This window comes from Coffea arabica, chromosome 4c (assembly GCF_036785885.1).
Source record: "Coffea arabica cultivar ET-39 chromosome 4c, Coffea Arabica ET-39 HiFi, whole genome shotgun sequence".
NCBI classification, from domain to species: domain Eukaryota; kingdom Viridiplantae; phylum Streptophyta; class Magnoliopsida; order Gentianales; family Rubiaceae; genus Coffea; species Coffea arabica.
Window position 1 is genome coordinate 17,227,061 of NC_092316.1, and position 18,369 is coordinate 17,245,429.

An 18,369-nucleotide genomic window follows, 5' to 3' on the forward strand; every position below is an offset into this window, starting at 1 on the left:
AGAGGTTGGACGAAGGTGGGGAGAGGGCATCATCCGACAGTAAGGAGAAGTCTTTCTGGCTTAGAATTTAGAACTTGAACATTCCTCCAAAGGTCAGAATCTTTGTTTGGTGCGCATGCTCTGGTATTTTGCCTACAGGGCAGAATTTATCAGATAGGCTTAAGTGAGATGTTATGAGATGCAACTGGTGTGGCTGTGATCAAGAGACTGATAAGCATATATTTTTTTGATTGTATTTTAGCTCAAGAAGTTTGGTCAAGTATAGGGATGCTGAAAGCAATTTGCATGCCTGCTGCATCAAACTTTAAGGACTGGTTTGATTGTTTTTTGAAGTTTCAAGGTAAAGAGATAGCAGAACTCATTGTGGTAACCATGTGGATGATCTGGAAAAGCAGGAACTAGTCATTATTCGCAGGCAAGGATGGGGATGCAACACAGGTGGGTGAGTATGCTAAGGCATTCTTGCAAGAGTATTGGAATATCCATAAGAGGCAAGAAACACGTCGATATAAGGAGCATACCAAATGGGTAGCACCAGATGAGAGTTATCTAAATATTAACATGGATGGAGCTTTCTCTAAAGAAGCAACTGGCGTTGGTGTGGTGGTGAGGAATCACTTGGGTCAAGTGGAGGCTATAATGGCTACACGGGTCGAAGGAGCTCACAATGCAGAACATGTGGAATGCTTGGCTTTTCTCACTGCTTTGGAGTTTGCAAGAGACTTTGGAATCTCGCATTTCTTGCTCGAAAGGGATGCTTTAAATATTGTTCAAAGGATTAACAGCAATGAACCTGATTTGTCATTGATAGGTAACTTAATCCATGGCATCAGAGCTATGCTGCATACTTTTGATTTTGTCAAGGTTAGTCATGTGAGGAGGACCAATAATGTCCCTACCCACATCATGCCAAAGTTATCGTTATCTTTTGAGGGAAGTAGAGTTTGGTTTGTAAACTTCCCCAAGTCTGTTATTGAGGCTGCTCTTGTAGATTTGCAATGAATGGAGGTTTTTCTTTCAAAAAAAAAAACTTTAAATAGATTTATAGCTTAGAAATGTCCTTTTTATGTACAATCTTGAATAGCATAAAATCTGTTTAACTAGCGTGTTAATATGTTAATTTTGTTAAAAGAACACAATCTTCTTTTTAATTTTTTAATTTTTTTTATTCTACAAGTAGGAAATTTTAGATCCAGAATCTCCTACACATCATCTCTACCTTACCACCAAACCCAACCCTCCCCTAAAAGAACACAATCTGATGAATGTCAAGACTAAAATAGTGAACTTATGGGATGGTAGTACGCCTGACAATTATACCCAAAACCCAACAACTCATCCAACCTACCGACTAATTTGAGAGGTTGGGTTGGGTAATTTGGGCGTTGGGTCAATTTTGGATTGGATAATAAAAATCCAGATATATTTTGGGCGGTTTAGATATTTGTGTTGGGCACCCATTACCCTACTTATATTTAAAAAATAAATAAATTAATTAAATTTACACTAAGGATGACATATTTGAATTTGGGAAAAAAGTCCCAATAGCCCTATAACTTTTAACCAAGTGAACTTTTGACCCTCCAACAATTAATAGTAAATTTTTGGCATCCGATCTATCAAAAGAACTAATTATTGGTCCTTCTGTCAAGTTCAATAGTTGAGTGATGAAAACCATTATTACGTGTGACGCATGAGAACATATGAAGGGCATTGTAGTCCACCCAGAATGCTGGAAACCAACACATCGCTTTGCAGATGAGTCAGATACATGAATATTATCTCCTCCGCCAATATTATTAATCAGCAGGGATAGATGAGAAATTGAGTCAAATGAAAGCTGCTTTAATATCTCACCAAACCCATTTAAGTTGGCTTTTGCCAAAACAGCAAGTTGTGAGGGTTCAAGAAACTTTAAGGATTTCAAGATGTTAGAGATTGACAGATGATGACTCCATGAAAGGAGAATCAATACCCCAGATTGATATACAAAGCAATCATGAGTACTAGCAGCAGTGAAATAGACTTCAATTTTATGAAGAACCAAGGTCTTGCTTTCACCATATCATTGTCAGTTCCATTAGACATACGACAACTATCAAGTGAGAAACCAGATCAAGGTTTTTGGTTCCTCTTTTTTTCTTCAATAATCCCCTTGAATGATTTCTCAGTAATGGGTTCACCGATAGTTGGCACTGGGACTTTTTTCCGTAAAAATTATAATGAAGATGAGAAACCAAAAAAAAATGAAGATATTTGAACAGGGAGAAAATGGGGGGTGTTAGTACTAAATCGTATCAGTAACAATTATAGATCTAAAGTAACAATTAGTTACAGATCTAAAACTACCTCATCTTTCCATGTGTGGATGATGTCTAAGAAATAGAGGTTTAAAATTTTCCAAAAAAATAAAAAGGAAATAAAGAAAAGTCAACTGGTAATTAAGGAAGCATTGTGCTAGAGCGGGGCTAGAGATGGATCTCCGGTGGCAGCAGCAAGAACACATTTGTTGAGATTGGTGACGACAACAACAAAGATTTATTGAGTGGGCAAGTAACTTGACTGGAATCGACCTCTTATCTAGGCAATCTTTGTGAAAGGCATTAGTGAACCTGGAAAGCTGCCTCACCTTGAGCTTCAAATCTATGTGGTCTAGGCAAATGGTGCACATCTTCTGTGGAAGAATATCATCTTCTTAGTTCGATGATGGTGGTAATGATTCTGCTTCTTCTTCTTGTTCTTCTTGTTGGAATTAATGGCAGAATCTCGTGGGTAGACAAGAATGCCCCTGCTAATTCCTCGTGCATCGCATGTGATGTTGCTTTCTGTCATTCTCAACTGCTGGAATTGACGAAAGGACCAATATTTTGCACTTTTAATAGATCGGGGACCAAAATGTTACTTCTAATTGTTGGACGGCTAAAAGTTTGCCCGAATAAAAGTTTAAGGGCCATTGGGACTTTTTCCCCTTTGAATTTCACATAGGTGATACTCTATCTTTAACTTATCTTATATATCTTGTTGTACAAAGGTGAATGGTCATTGGTTGGTTAGAATTTATGTTGTTTGGGTATTATTACACAGAGGATGTATGGAAGGATAGGGATGGGATTGCTAGTGAAAAATCAAGATCTCTTGGGTTGATACATCTTGGATAAGAGAAACTGCTGGTGATGATCCTTTTTGTGTCAGCGTAAGCTGTATTGTAGCCTTATTAGCTGCAATCTCGCATTTTGTGCATTGAAGGATGGTCTGTATGCATACACATGAAGCAGAATGGCATTATCCCTGAAGGTCTCCAACATTGTATTCTTATTCCATGACTGCAGTGCGAAAAAAAATATGGGTACTTGAATATATTTGAGGATAAAGCAAAACCTGGTATGGTCTTTGGCTCTACTATGGATAGTGATATTTGAACTAATTGGTTGAGAATTGCATCTCTCTCATCAAAATTTCAGTTTAATTAAGACGTGGTTGGATCTTTTATGAGACTAGAAATATGTTTGGTACAGCTAATCCTAAATCAAGTAACAAGACTTGAAAAATCGTATATTGGTATATCATTTTTTCTTGCTATATCCAATTTGGACCAAAATTGTTGCTTCGGTCTCTTAGTTAGGACCAAAGCTATATCCACTGTCCCGTTTGAAAATCCTTACTTGTATAAAAAATAATGAGTTCATCCAAATAGTTTAAACAGTTAGTACATGTATGTATTTGTGAAAGTATATTAGTGTGTAAAAATAATGAATTTCTAAAGAGTTTAAGAAGTGAGTGTGTGTTTATATCTGTGAAAGTGTTTTAGTGTGTGAAAAAAAAATTTTGTATGTAAAAAATGTATTTGAGAGAATTTATGTATCAAAATCTTTAAATTAATATATTGGATCATATTTGGGTAATGGATTTGAGATGACCCAATATGACCCAACCCAAAATTAACCCAATCTAAAGTTGGATGGGTTGGGTATTACTTAGTGCCTGTTTGATAACATAAAAAAGTGCTGAAACTGAATTCATTCAGACATTCAGATGTTGTGGGTGTTTGATAAATAAAAATTCACCTGCTGAACTTATTAAGTGGTGCTGAATTTATATGTATTTTTTTCAGCACAAGAATCGTAGCTGAATGCTTAATTTGATAAGAATCAAGAGATTTACTTCAACTACTTTATCTTATCTACCAAATATATCTCTGTTTGTTAATTACATTCAAAATTCTTATCTAATTAAACAACCTAATATTCCCTATTCAAAATCCTTATCTAATTAAACAAAACAACCTGATATTCTCTATTCAAATTTTTTTTTTTAACAATAGCATTTTTTTGCAGTAATTTTCATCTACAAACATTTATATTTTGATATATATATTTTTTTGTGCAGATAAATATTATTTATGTGATGCAGCTTATCCACACACACGTGGCTTTATGATACCATATCGAAATATTAGATATTGGTTGTCTGATTTTCGAAATGCTTTTCGTCCAAGATCAAAAGAAGAACGCTTTAACCAAGCACATGCAAGATTGAGAAATGTAGTTGAACATGCTTTTAGAGTATTAAAAGCTCGTTTTCCAATTTTCAAAATGATGAAACCATACCCTTTTCCCATACAAAGAAACATTGTCATTGTATGCATTGCTCTTCACAATCATTGTCATTTTCATACCTAACAATTTTAAGTTAATTAAATAATAGGTTCTATTTTCTTTTTGGATTAAAAGATAGAAGGGCAAAATTGTACAATTTAGCTTATTAAGCATTAAGTTATGAATATTTATCAAACAGTATAAATAGATTCAGCATTAAGATTCAGACATTCATATATCTCAGACATTCATATATCTCTTTTCAGTGTTTAAAATTCAGCAAATTAATTATTTCAGTATTCAGAATTCAGAATTTAGATTCAATGTTATCAAACGGAGCCTTATTGGATAGAGGATCTCGTCTCCTATATCAACACACCCAAAACCCACCCAACCCATCTAATTTTCCGATATACATGGTAGAATTGAACCAAAATTCAAGTATTTGTAAAGACCGTTGAATCAATGTGGCCGGAAAGAAAATACAAATGGAGTTACAAGAGATGGACCCTATATATCACTTTTTCTAGGAAATCAACATCAAGCAACTCAAGCTATGGGCCAATTGAGGAACGTCAGAAACCATGATTTCATGGCCAGGTTTTTGCATCAACATCAAACAACTCAAGCTATGGCCCAATTGAAGAACATCAGAAACATGATTTCATGGCCAGGCTTTTGCACAGGTAACCCAAGCAACCCCGGCTTAGTCAATTTGTACCAAAATATGATAACAACTGATATTAAAGGACCTAAGATCAGCCAACCAATCAATTTGATAAAGACTTCATGCACAATTTCTTTGACAAGTGTGCAATAATCTCAGTCATAAGTGAACTCTCACACAATCTAAAGGATTACTAATATTCACATTCCAATGATTATAACTAAAATCCAAATCGATCAACTTGCTTACATAAAACTTCACCAAAGGAAAATTAAAAAAAAAAATGTTTGGTCCAAATTAACTTTAGCCAAAACCAGATAATAGTTAAACAGCTTTAGAAAAGACATGATTTTATAATTTATTTTGTATTTTTTAAAATAAAAATGATTAAGAATTATAATTTGTACATGCATTATTGAGCACTTTTATATGCGAACTATAAATTTGGCATGTCTATCAATCAATTTCATTTGGTCAAAAGTGATTATCTTACACTTATTCTACATTTTTTAGAGTTTGTATAATTTTTTGATGATTGTTGTATAATTTTTCTATATTCTTTACCCAATTTCATGAATTTTTTCCTTCATGTCAAAAAAATTTTATTAGATTTTATAAAATACTAAAGATAAATTTCATCAAAATTCAACATAGTGAGGACTACATTTGTTTGTGCGGAAATATTGAGAAACAATTTAGTGCATATTGTTGGATTTTGAGGACTAAAAGTACATTTTTTTCATATCAAAGAGAGCTACTACCTCCTTTTACATATACACTAGATATTTTGCCCTGACGCAAAGCGTCAGGTAGGTAGGAAAGAATTGTTTAGTTGCTAAGAAAAGGAAGTAGACAAAGGTGAAGCTTTGGCGGTGGTTTGCATTGGTGTTAGCCAGGTGTTGCCTGTGTGGTTTTGTAGTATCTGGTTTGTAGTAGACCGACGTTTCCTACGCAATGATGATTGACCAATACTTACATTAGTTGTTGAAACCTCGTTAGCACCATTAGCAATAGATGCAGATACATTTTGTTCATTTTCCTGCAAAATAACAAAAGCATAGTTAAAGATTATGAATTTGGTATGATTAAATAAGTGAATTTGAGTTGTAATAGATAACAGCTAACATCTTATCAACTGGTTAGTTTTAGCAAAGTACATGCTTAGAGGAAACCACCGTTAACATAAATAATTTAACATTTATTGCAAAGCATTTAAACAACAATTTATATTCCACAAGACATGCTTAAAACAAGCACAAACATACAGCTGGAAATTGCTCTGCATTATTCTCTGTAGATGGCAGTGATGAGCCTGAGCTTAACAAAGATTGAGCGATAGCCATATTTGGCTGCTTCATAGTATTTGGTTCACGTATATTAAAAGCCGTGACAGCTAGTGTACACACTCCTAATGGCGCATCATTCTTTGTCGCACGTTGAGCAGTAGCACGGCGCTCGCGTTTCCTTCGATTTTTCTCAGCACGAGCCTCTTCCAAACTTCCATATACTCTATTCCGACCCATTCTCAAAGTATGCGAATTTCCAAGAAAACTTTTCAAGTCATTTCTAAAGCTTCCAACGAAAACTAAAAAGAAGAAGAAAGCTAAAAGAGAAGAAAGAAGAAAGGTTCCAGCAAAGCCAACTAAACAGTGAATCACTTCAAAAGCAAAACAAAATTTTTCAAGTCATTTCTGAAGGCGCCAAAGAAAACTAAGAAGAAGAAGATAGTTAAAAGAGAAGAAAGAAAACTACTGACCGCCCACCGCCCACTAACCAGCAGAAATTATTAACTTCCCAAAGACCAAGCAGAACTGGAGCCCGCATGGCAAGAGACCAAGCCTTGTCTGCATCAACGCGTCGCCAAGCTGGGCCTTGTCTGCATCAAGCTTCAGTCTGCGATTATTGCCAAAACATTAATCCTCCACAGGAAAAGACTTTGTATGAGTTCTGAAGTATTTCAACCGAAGTACAACTTTCATGCTTCTTTTTTGCAGAAACCAAAGAGATGCAAAAAATTCTACGAATTATGCTGAAATAAAATTTGCAACTAAGAATAATCCATAAATTTGAAATGCATATCCAGAAAACCTTCCCAACTTGAGCAATTAGGAAATACGTTTCGGAAATTCGTTTGCTTTGTCATTTTTACAAATACGTTTTGGGCATTAGAGAAAACCGAACTTTTTCTTTTAAATTTATTTCTAACCTGTCCGAACTCACAACCAATGTTTCAGCAACACAAAAATTAAGAGAACCCAACAAATAAGCTACCATTATTGGAGCACAAACAAGAAAGTAAGGTCATGAAAAGCATTTAAAATTGGAGCACAAAATTTGAATTTCAGATAATGACAATACGGCGATAGCGATGGCGATGGTGATAGCGGTGGTGGGCTGAAAAAAACCAAAAAAAAAAAAAACCAAAGAAACTTCACCGTGCTTTTCTGATGAAGAAATTCAGCCACGACAATAGTGGTGGCGAAGTCTGGTCGGCAAACAATAACTCCTCCCTATTCCTGGAATTTCCTGTTTAGTTCTGACTTTGGATTTGCTTTTCTTTTCTTTTTTCCTCGATTTCTTCTGTTTATTTAGGTGGATGATTGTGAAGATTGTGAAGGGGGATTTTGTATAGGAAGAGATGTTGATTAATGATTCTAGGGAATGAATGTCTGAAATGTCTGAGACGAGAGTGAGTTTTGTCTGGTAAAGGAAGCCACGCGGACAGCAGCCACCGCCCACTCAGCAGTGGAGCCAAAGCAACTACAATTATACCATGATACAAGAGGCCCACGCGTCTGAAGTGAAGTATAGAAGAGGGCCACGCGGACAGAAGCGAATTTCCAACAAAACCGCTGCCATCCATCACCAAAAGACCAAAATGCCCCTCAAAGTCACAAAAATAACGATATAACCGGTCCATTTCACACTGTTCACAAGCGGATTCTCGCTTTATATATGTAAGATTTCTTAATTCATTTCATTATCGTAATATTAGTGCATATTCAATATTCAATATCCTTGTGATTCTTGTATTGGTGTAAATACTTGTTTAACTTTTATACTTGTAATTTTTATGCTTCTACTATTTTTTGTACTATGAAAAATAAATTTACGGTCTTGACCAACATAGTGAATTCTATAATTTGTACATCCCCTCAATTGATTTTGATTCAATTGATTGGATCTACATTTTTAATCGCAACTTACTATTTCTTAGGTGTCCTTTTCTTGAAGACTATATATATTAAGAGGTTCCTTAAGTGAATTGTTCAGTATCATTAACTTAATGTTTTTTTATAACTATATTTCATATCAAAAATAAATAATTATACTATATTTGTAACATCAATTGGATTACTCGCTCTTAACCAATTAATTCTGTTTAATTAACCATAGTTTAAATAAGGTTGCGCATAGTTTAGCAAGTTTTGCTAGAACATCCAACTTATTTGAATCTCTTTGAAACTCCCCCCGGCTTTTGTCAAACAGTTGGTACTGGATGATTTCCAGCAATTGTTGATTAATACAACCTTTAACTTTCAAAAAAATTAATCATCTTGGTTTCAAAACTTTGGTGCAAAAAATCTTATAGACGATCATTCTAAAGATACAACAATTATCTTGATCGTGCGCACTCATGAATAAAGGCTTAGGCATACTTCAAAATTACTTGATGCAAAAGAAGAAGAAAAGGAAGAGAAGGCAAAGATCAACTTGAAAATCATAAGTGTCTTGAACCTTGTAACTTCTCTTCGTAGGCAAATAACAACTCAAAGTGGAGCAACTTTAGGACGAAAATTAAGGTTGTGTTTGGATTGCATTTTCTGTCATTTTTCATGAAAAAATTACTGTAGTGATTTGATATATGTGAGGGAAAAAGGTGATAGGGAAATGTGATGACGGAAAACGATAATATTTTCCGACGGAAACAAGCAATCCAAACAAGGCCTAAATTTGAAAAAAAAAATACTGTATATATCACAACTCACAAGCATGATTGCTCCAAAAAAAAAGAAAAAGAAAAATAAATCAATCACACGCAGGCATGCTTATCAGGTCTAATCGGCCATCTATTGTTGTCCAACCCGGTCACTCTTCCCAATTGAAAAGTGCGTGTCCTTTACGCAATCAATGTTGGGCAAGAAGTCTCTTTCTTTTTGATAAAAAGAAAAATTTTTATTAACTAAAAATTGTTAGAATTCGTCCAATACGATTTATTTAACAAATTTGGGTAGAAATTTCTATAGGGATTCCATAAGATTAAAAATTTTTGCATAAAAATCTAATTCATGTGCTATTTTATTCACAAGATGTCTTAAGATCGAAGCAAAAATATTTAGAAAGAAATCAAAACTTCACCGGAGAAATGCAATTTTGGTCTTCAAAGTGTGGCTTATGTGTGAAATTAGTCCCTAATATTTCGATCAAAACAAATTTAGTCTCCAAAACTATTAATTTTAAGCATATTTAGGGCAATTGACTAGAAATCAACAATGATTAAAATTTGCTCCAATAGAAAAAAAGGGAAAAAAAAACACGCATGCATCCTATCTGGTCTAATCGGCCACCTATTGTAGGGCTGCAAACGAATCGAGCCGCTCGCGAGCGGCTCGAGTCGAGCTCGAGTCGAGCTCGAGCCAGCTCGAGTCAAACTCGAGCTCAGAATATTAAGCTCGTTAGCTCGCGAGCCGGCTCGCGAGCTTGAGTATATATATTTATATATATTTTTTATTTTTATTTAATAATAAAATTACGTATATTATATATAAATATATTTTAATTTTTTATTTTCATAGTGAAATTACCTATATATCCTTAATATTTTATTATTTATTCAGAAAAAAATATTATTTTTTTTATTTTTTTAAAAATAAAATAATTTTTTTTTATTTTTTTCGAGCTCGAGCTCGACTCGACTTGATTCGAGTCGAACTCGAGCTCGAAAATTGCCAGCTCGTCGAGCTCGAGTTCGAGCTCGAGCTTGGTAAAATTTAATCGAGACTCGGCTCGATTAGCTCAAACCTCGACTCGACTCGGCTCGTTTGCAGCCCTAACCTATTGTTGTCCAACCCCATTACGCTTCCCAATTATAAGGTGTGTATCCTTTACACAAGCATTGTCGCGCTAGATTCCTTAATATCGGAGCAAAACATTTAGAGAGAAAACAAAAACTTTGAAGGAAGAAATGTAGTTTTAGTCTCCAATATTTGGCTTATGTGTCAAAATGATCCCTAATATTTTGATTAAAATAAATTTGGTCTCTAAAATTTTGAATTTTAGACACATTTAGAACAATTGACCGGAAATCAATAATAACTAATAGTCAAAATCAAATTGCCATTGATCAACAACTTTGACTTTACACTCAGAATAAGAAAAGAAACAAAGTCAATTTTAAGTTTATATAGACATAACAATACACACTTGATATACAAAACAAAAATTAGTATAAAAAAAGAAAAAGAATTATAGTTTAATATGCAATTGTATTAATTATTGCTACACTAGTTCTTGCATGACTAGTACACAAAAGCTGAAAATGGTTTTATTTAATAATTGTGCTTATCAAAACCAGTGAACCTAAGTATCAAATGAAGTGTTTTTCATAATTTTTGGAAAAATTTCTTTATTTTTTTTTCCTCCCTATTAAATCCGAGTTCAATAGTGTAGCTTTAAGATATTTATGTTACTATTTATTTACCTTGGTAATGTTGGTGAATGATTCAAATAATTCTATGAAATGCCAAATTCATCGGAAACTCAATTTATAACCTATTGAAATTAGAAAAGGAAAAACGAACAATATAACTTACATATAATACATGATCTTTATATTTTAAGGGATATTTAGTTGAGTGTTTAATTGTTACTACATATGAAAAATAGTATAATTCATTATTAATTAATTCATCATAGTGCAAAATAATACATTCATTCATTACACCAAATCTAAGATTAGCTATGTGAAAGACAAGAAATCTACGAGAAATTAATGGGATGAATAAATGACATAAAATTTATATAAAAAAAAAGAAAATAAAGAAGTTTACTTTAACTTCTCCCATTTTTCAACACAATTCCAATCCAATTTGTACGTCTTTTCATTCTAAAACCATCAATATCACTATCAAAAACCTAAGCGAATATAATGATTCAAATTTAAAACATCAGGAATAAAAGTGTAAAATCAAAAAGCTATTAATAATTTGACATTGAATGTTAGTCATCATTGATTTTATGTCAATTGTCCTAAATGTGCATAATATTTGAAATTTTTGGAACCAAATTTGTTTTAGTTGAAACATTAGAAATCAGTTTAACATACGTGCCGAATATTAGGGACTAAACCTGCGTTAATTCCAAAATTCAAATACTACATTAAAAATAGAATTTTTATGAGATACTCCGGCACAAAATATTTCTCAAGAACTAAGAATGATGGCACCAGGCACCTGATGGACCGGTTCTGCCCTTTCGCCATCAATATAGCTTACCATGTAAGACTGTCGCTATAAATTTGTCAAGGCTGCAATAGTAGTAAACTTATGAAATTGCAGAAACAAACAAAAACTTAAGTATTATTAAAGGCCATTGCATCATGGCCCGCAAATAAAATATATAGAAGCAAAGGGATAATTTGGGAAACCTCCCTTGAGGTTTTTGATAATTTTGTCCAGTTCTTTGAGGTTTCAAAAATTACACATACCTCCCTTCATGTTACCATTTTGGTAACGAAAACTATCCAGTGATCAAATTTTTGAATGAATAACCCAAAATATTCTCATAAAATTATGAAATACATTTTAATTTTTCATAAAATTCTTAAAAAATTTTGAAACATGTACAACATTGCAAACTCACATCCAACCCTTACCTCTACTTTTCTAAACCTTCCATATTCCCACATCCCAAATCAATACCACTATCTCCATGACCACTACCACCACCATTATTCCCTAAATTCTAAAATCTCAATATAAATGAAAGAAAAAAAAATTAGTAGTATTAAATTCAAAAATATTCACCAACTGTATTAATATAACACTTTTATCCTTCAATGTTGGAGTACTAACACCAATCCTATCCTTCTTAAACCCTAAACCCATGTCTTCTTTTACTCATCTCTAAATCCTCCAAGTAAACTAAAATTAACTTGTAATATGTTTAAAATTATGTTTATGGTATAACTGGTTAATTTGTGAGTGAACCTTATTTGTGTTTGCGTTTAATGCCCAATTGTGTGAAATTCATGCACATGCAAAAGATTAGGAACAGAATATTTATTTGCATGAAAAAACATTGATATGTTAAGGTTACTATGGTCATTTTAGTGAGGTAAGTGTAATATTGAAAATCTCGAGAGTAATAGGTAAAATTATCAAAAATCTCAAGGGAGGTTTCTGAAATTATCCCTAGAGTAAACCGAGCAAAATATCATCAAACTATTACCTTTTATCGCTTTTCATCACTGAATTTTTTCTTTAACTAAAAATGTCACTCAAGTTTTTTTCAGACAAAAATGTTAGTCAACTCTTTAAACGTAACTTATTAGTCATTTTGTTATATTTGGGCAATAAGGCCCCGGAAAAGTCACATACATGGCTTGTACGGGTGATCATTGAAGGATGAAATCATAAAAATGTCCAAATTTTCTTTTTAGGCTAATTTTGAAAGAAAGAGCGATGTTCTCAGGGTAAAACTTGGTTATATTAAAGGATCAAAGACTTTAACTAAATTACACCAGTCCCTAACTCATATCTAATTTTCGAAACAAAGGTCTTCACTCCCAAAATTGGGCCTCTTTGCACTAAAACTAATGATGCCGAAGTCTTCAGTTGAAGAGACGAAAATATCATCCTGATCGACTTGAAAGAAGTCCATGCGGAGTAGGGGTGTAATCGAGCTGAGTCGAGCTTGACTCGATTTATATACACCAAAGCTCGAGCTCGACTCGAGCTCGAGTGAGCCCAAAAAATCAATACTCGAGACTCGATTCGAAAAATTTTCTTTAGGCTCGAGGCTTGACTCGATACTCGAGGCTCGAAAATTTTTTTCATTTTAGGTCTTTTTACAATTATGTTATTACTTTTTTGCCATTATAGGATTTTATTATAAAGAATGATATATTGTAAATTTCATATAACTTATACCCATAATGGTCATTTTATAATTATAATACATATATATTATTTAAATTATAAATATATTATTTAAATAACTCCGGCTCGTCGAGCTACTCGACTCGACTCGAGCTAGCCTATTTCGACTCGAAACTCGACTCGATTTTCATTCGAACTACTCGAAACTCGGCTCGAACTCGATCAACCCGAGTTCGAGCCGAGTCGTTGACTGAACTACTCGCGAGTAGCTCGGCTCGCATACATCCCTAATGCGGAGGGCTGAGCGCGATCCAGCTGCTTTTATGTTCTGTACGGACATCATCTGAGTCACCATGAGAAATCGATACTGGAAATTGTTTGTGCTTTCAAGATTTTTGTTGTTTCGCAGGGAGAAAACTAGTAATTGGAAAAAATTAATACTATGCCTAAAGAAGGAAGACAACAAAGTCGACCAATTTTGTGTGCGATTTGTTTTTAAGACTAAGGCCCTGTTTGATAATCCAATTCAGCACTTAGATTTAACGGATTCAGATCTTAACATATTCAAACCGTTTGATAATAAAAAATTAAACATTTAAATTAATTAAATGACACTGCTAAATCTCTTAAGCATAACTTATGCTCAAAATCAAGTGATAAGCTCTTCACTTATCATTGAATGTGATACGCGTTCAAATATATTAGATTTAATGCTTAACAATTCAATAATTTAATGAATTCAAATTTTAATTTTGTCAAATGCAACCTGCCTATTTTGTACCTAAGTCCCGTTGCACATGTCACACATGTGATTTTCAGTAGAATTTAATGCCTATGTGTAATCGAATGACCAAAAAGTTGCGCTTTTAATAGTCAGGTAACGTTTTTGCTCAAATATACATGAAGTTAACAGATGGATAAGACTTTATTCCACTTACCATGCAACTTTTTCTAGAAATCAACATCAAACAACTCAAAGTATGGCCCAATTGAAACACATCAGGAGCCATGATTTCATGGCCATGGGTTTGGTCAGCAAGCCTAGCTTGGTCAATTTGTACCAAAATATGAGAAGACCTAACATTAGTCCACCAATCAATTTAATAAAGACTTGTCCCATTAATTTTAAACAAAGGCCATGCACAATTTTTCTTTGACAAGTAGTATACAATATAATTTTAAGGAAAAGTAAACTCTCTCGAAGCCTAAAATATTCTTTACATTCTAATACTAATAATTACAACTGGTACAATCCAAATCAATCTCCCACCAGCCCCACCTCTTAGTACACAAAACTTTACCAAAAGGAAATAGTAAACAGCAAAAGATTTGGTCCAAATCAAACTCAGCCCAAACCAAATACTAATAGCTAAAAAGCTTAAAGGACAAGAGTCAAAAAAGTAACTACAATTATTACACCTTTACGTACCCACTCACTCAGAACTCGGTTGAGTTAAGGCCACTTGAATACCTAGCAGGAACTCGGTGCCGAGTTCGACTCAGTCCACCCTCCATCACCGCTTCCCAATCTATCTCTCCGCTCTCCTCCTCCCCATCTCTACCTCTCAACACCGCCAATATCCTCTTCGCCTTTTCCCTGGCCCGCTCGCTTCCATGCTCCACCACCGCCTGCAACACCTCGGACGCCCTCGCCTCCCTGGCCAGCCCTCTGAACCTCAGACTCCCATGACTCAGTGAGTACAAAGCTGCCACACAATTCTCACGTGTTGACTCGGACGAGTCAGACTCACTTCCATCCCGCAAAATTGCCACCAGGCTGGCCACCGCGCCGCCATCCAACAACGCCGACCGCCCCTCCGGTGACACCGCCAAATTGCAAACCACCAACACCACCCTCCCCACCAAAACCCCACTCCTCAACATCCCCAACAAAATCCCAACGGCTCCAAGCTTAATCAACTTTACCCTATTGCTACTAACAAAGCTCAGATGATACAACGCCAAGGCCGAGTCACGCCGAGTCAACTCTGTCCCGGACCTCAAAGCATGCAACAATGGCTCCAGAGCTCCCAAAACCCCAATCGCCATCTTATTCTCGTCCTGCAGAGCTAAACTGAAAATCCCACCTGCGGCATGCTCCTGAGACTCCTCAAATCCACCCTTTAACAAATCAACCAGAATCGGAACCATCCCAGATCGAACAATCTTCACTTTATTCACATTAGCAAGCGAAAGATTCACAATCGAAGCAACTGCATTCGTCTGCACAATTGGATATCTCGAAACCAGCAGAGGCTTTATCGCCTGTAAAAGCTTCGGGGTACAGAGTCTTACCCTAGCATCTTCATCGTTTGCTCTAGTGGTTTTTCGTAAAAGAATCACTGCTTCCTCCTGTTCCATCACATCCAAACTCTTGAACTTGGTAACAAACATTTCATCCATACCAATACCAGTACCAATTCCATCCGGTGTACCCAGAGCTTCATCGTATACTGTTTCTGAAGAAGACGATGACGGAGCTGATGATGATGGCGAAGAATAGCAAGCTGGACGAGTGGCAAATGGGAGAAAAGGGGTAGCGTTTGCAATCACAGATTCCTCCGAAGACGAGGAGTAATTGTTGCGGGGATTCAAATCAGAAGCCGCATGAGAAAACAGAAATTGAGGGTTATTCTCTACCCCTCTCAGCAGCTCCGTTTCAGAAACTGAAGGTTCCTGTTGAGAGGCCGTTTTTGCCTGAACAATGGTGGTTTCCATGGAAGAATAATCAGGTGGGGAGGGGATTTCGACACGGGATTGTCGACACCAGTTGATAATCGAAGATTTAAGAGCTAAATTAGGAATTACAGCGGAAAAATCAGGGGTTGAGCCATCGGATAAATTTGGGATAACCCCTAAATCCTTGCAAACTTGAACAGCAACCCGCTCGAAAGTTTGGCCAGAAGAAACCACCACAGGATCAGACATCAAAGACCCAGAAATTGGGCAGAGGAATTCAGCAGGTGGGTCTAATTTTTGCTGTGACTTCGACGAAGAAGATGAGGACGAAGAAGAGGACTTGTAGATGGAGATTTTCCATCTCCGAAACTTGCCATTTCCACCCATTTCTGAACTTTGAGTGATAGATTGAAACGCTTCCCAAATGGGTTGGTCTAGATTTTCAAGAATTTATGGCGGAAGCTAATGAAATTCATGAAATTTTGTAGTATTAGGTTTGGGATTTTTGGGAGAATTTGGATTTTGGGGGCGTTGGTGAGGACCGGATTTTTTTGCAACGACCGGATCTTATGTTGTTGAAGAACTTTTGCAGAAAAAGTCGCCTAAACGTGTTCTAGATAAAATTTGAGAGAAAAAGATTGACTGGGTTCGGTAACTGGATTTGGCAGGGTGATGAAATATTGGAGATACGGCAGATTTTTGTTGCTCTACTGTACAACGCTGTGTAATGATACATACGATACAGATAGAGATTCTGTTTTCACTTTTTACTTTTTTTTTTCCTGTGTGCTGGACAAACTATTTTGTACTATTAGTTCACAAAGGATTTTCGGTCCCATTTTCATACCATTTTCTATTCTAATATTTATTAAATTACTATATAAGTTTCATAAATGTTCTATTTTAATTCTTTTGCTTGTCCTTTTAAATTCTAACCCTACTAATAGGGTAGAATATAAAAGATAACTAACTAAAAAAATTTAACTCAAAATGGTTGGTTTATCAATTTTGTGTTTGTTTTTTGTTATGTATTGATTTTTTAACCTATTATCTTTTGTATTTTACCCTGTAAATAATTTTTGGAACCTAAAGAGACAAAAAAGAATAAAAATACAAAATTCATAAAGAAAAAATATATAACGATTTAATAAATATTGGGATAGGAAATAGTACAAAAAGTGGGACAAAACACGATGGAGTTTTTTGTCCTACTTCCCATCGTGTCCCACCTTTTATTATAGAATTTTCCTTTATTATAATATCATTTCTCTTTCAAAAAATTCTGTTTTAATTCCTTTTCATTTCCTTAAGTTCAATCGATTAAAACACAAAATATGGCGTAGTCATAGAATTTTGGATAAATTACTTATTACCCCACTATGGTTTTACATAATGTGGGGGAGAGAGTGCAAAATAACTTGAATGGAGTTGAAAGTAAGCCTCCAGATCGAACAAGCCCAATATGTGAGATTTGAACCCTTAATCCAATGTTATTAAATTTGGACCGGATAATGACTCGGCTAAACTATTGACTTAGGGGTCAACTGGTCAGATCGATCGGATCATTCTAAAAAATCTGTTGACATCAACATGATGTCATAATTATTTTATATTTTTATAAGTTTCAGAAATATTGAAATTAAGTTCTTAATTAAATTTGACCAATCATCGAAAATGTTCCAAAAATATTAGACTTGCAATCAAATATACACTTAATAATTATATATAAAAATGTAAGTTCATGGCTAAAATATATCTATTCACCAAAACTACTTGAAAAACTATATTAAAACAAATTAATGCAAGTTGGAATCACTGATGCTAAATTGATAAGATCATAGGGATAAAAACATCTTGATTTAGAGATCATTCAGAAAAACGAGTGATTTTGGTACTTATACTAAGTAGGTGGAGTTTTCTTATTCCTATTAATAAATGAATGTGTTACAATTTAGGTAATTCAAATTATGTTTGGAGAAAAGAAGATAGAAAAGTTTGAGAATTGGGTCAACCAGTCGCACCAGATCACTCGTTTAACTGAATTTTGATGGTTTTGACAAATTTCTTACCAAAGCGATTTGGTGCTACAAATCCGTTCGAAAAGAAGGCCAGTCCACTGTCAGACCGATCAAACCAACCAATCCAGACCGAGTCTAACAACATTGCCTTAATCAATTCCAATCTGGTGCACGAAAAAGTTCCAAGAGGTCCTCTTTGGTTATTAAACTTGTTTGAAAACATAAAATCATCAAGTGAACTGTAGCCAAGGTCTTTCAAAATGGAAAATGGGAGCATGCCATCCATTCTAAAAGTGATGCACATGTGAGGA

General features: G+C 34.8%; 3 protein-coding genes across 3 annotated transcripts; 1 reads left to right on the forward strand and 2 right to left on the reverse strand.

Annotated features, from left to right (window-relative positions):
• The first annotated feature begins 267 nt into the window (after nucleotides 1–267).
• On the forward strand, nucleotides 268–1,002 carry LOC113739069 (uncharacterized). Its single transcript, XM_027266316.1, has 2 exons — nucleotides 268–340; nucleotides 416–1,002. Exons 1-2 carry the CDS (start codon nucleotides 268–270, stop codon nucleotides 1,000–1,002), a joined length of 660 nt encoding a protein of 219 aa, XP_027122117.1.
• A 4,943-nt stretch (nucleotides 1,003–5,945) lies between these two features.
• LOC113740427 (uncharacterized) lies at nucleotides 5,946–7,929 on the reverse strand. Its single transcript, XM_072046156.1, has 4 exons — nucleotides 7,698–7,929; nucleotides 7,019–7,155; nucleotides 6,528–6,847; nucleotides 5,946–6,301 (listed from the first exon to the last, which is right to left on the reverse strand). The coding sequence occupies exons 3-4, from the start codon at nucleotides 6,783–6,785 to the stop codon at nucleotides 6,098–6,100; spliced, it is 462 nt and encodes a 153-aa protein (XP_071902257.1). The 5' UTR covers nucleotides 6,786–6,847; nucleotides 7,019–7,155; nucleotides 7,698–7,929; the 3' UTR covers nucleotides 5,946–6,097.
• Nucleotides 7,930–14,555: 6,626 nt separating this feature from the next.
• On the reverse strand, nucleotides 14,556–16,753 carry LOC113740213 (U-box domain-containing protein 40). Its single transcript, XM_027267749.2, has one exon. It carries the CDS (start codon nucleotides 16,425–16,427, stop codon nucleotides 14,799–14,801), a length of 1,629 nt encoding a protein of 542 aa, XP_027123550.1. The 5' UTR covers nucleotides 16,428–16,753; the 3' UTR covers nucleotides 14,556–14,798.
• Nucleotides 16,754–18,369: the final 1,616 nt, after the last annotated feature.

Coding starts and splice junctions, on each gene's coding strand:
- LOC113740427 (XM_072046156.1), bottom strand. CDS start 6,785: ATGGGTCGGAATAGAGTATATGGAAGTTTGGAAGAGGCTCGTGCTGAG. Junction 6,302..6,527: donor ATGCAGAGCAATTTCCAGCT/GTATGTTTGTGC, acceptor GTTATTTTGCAG/GAAAATGAACAAAATGTATC.
- LOC113740213 (XM_027267749.2), bottom strand. CDS start 16,427: ATGGGTGGAAATGGCAAGTTTCGGAGATGGAAAATCTCCATCTACAAG.
- LOC113739069 (XM_027266316.1), top strand. CDS start 268: ATGCTGAAAGCAATTTGCATGCCTGCTGCATCAAACTTTAAGGACTGG. Junction 341..415: donor TTGTTTTTTGAAGTTTCAAG/GTAAAGAGATAG, acceptor CATTATTCGCAG/GCAAGGATGGGGATGCAACA.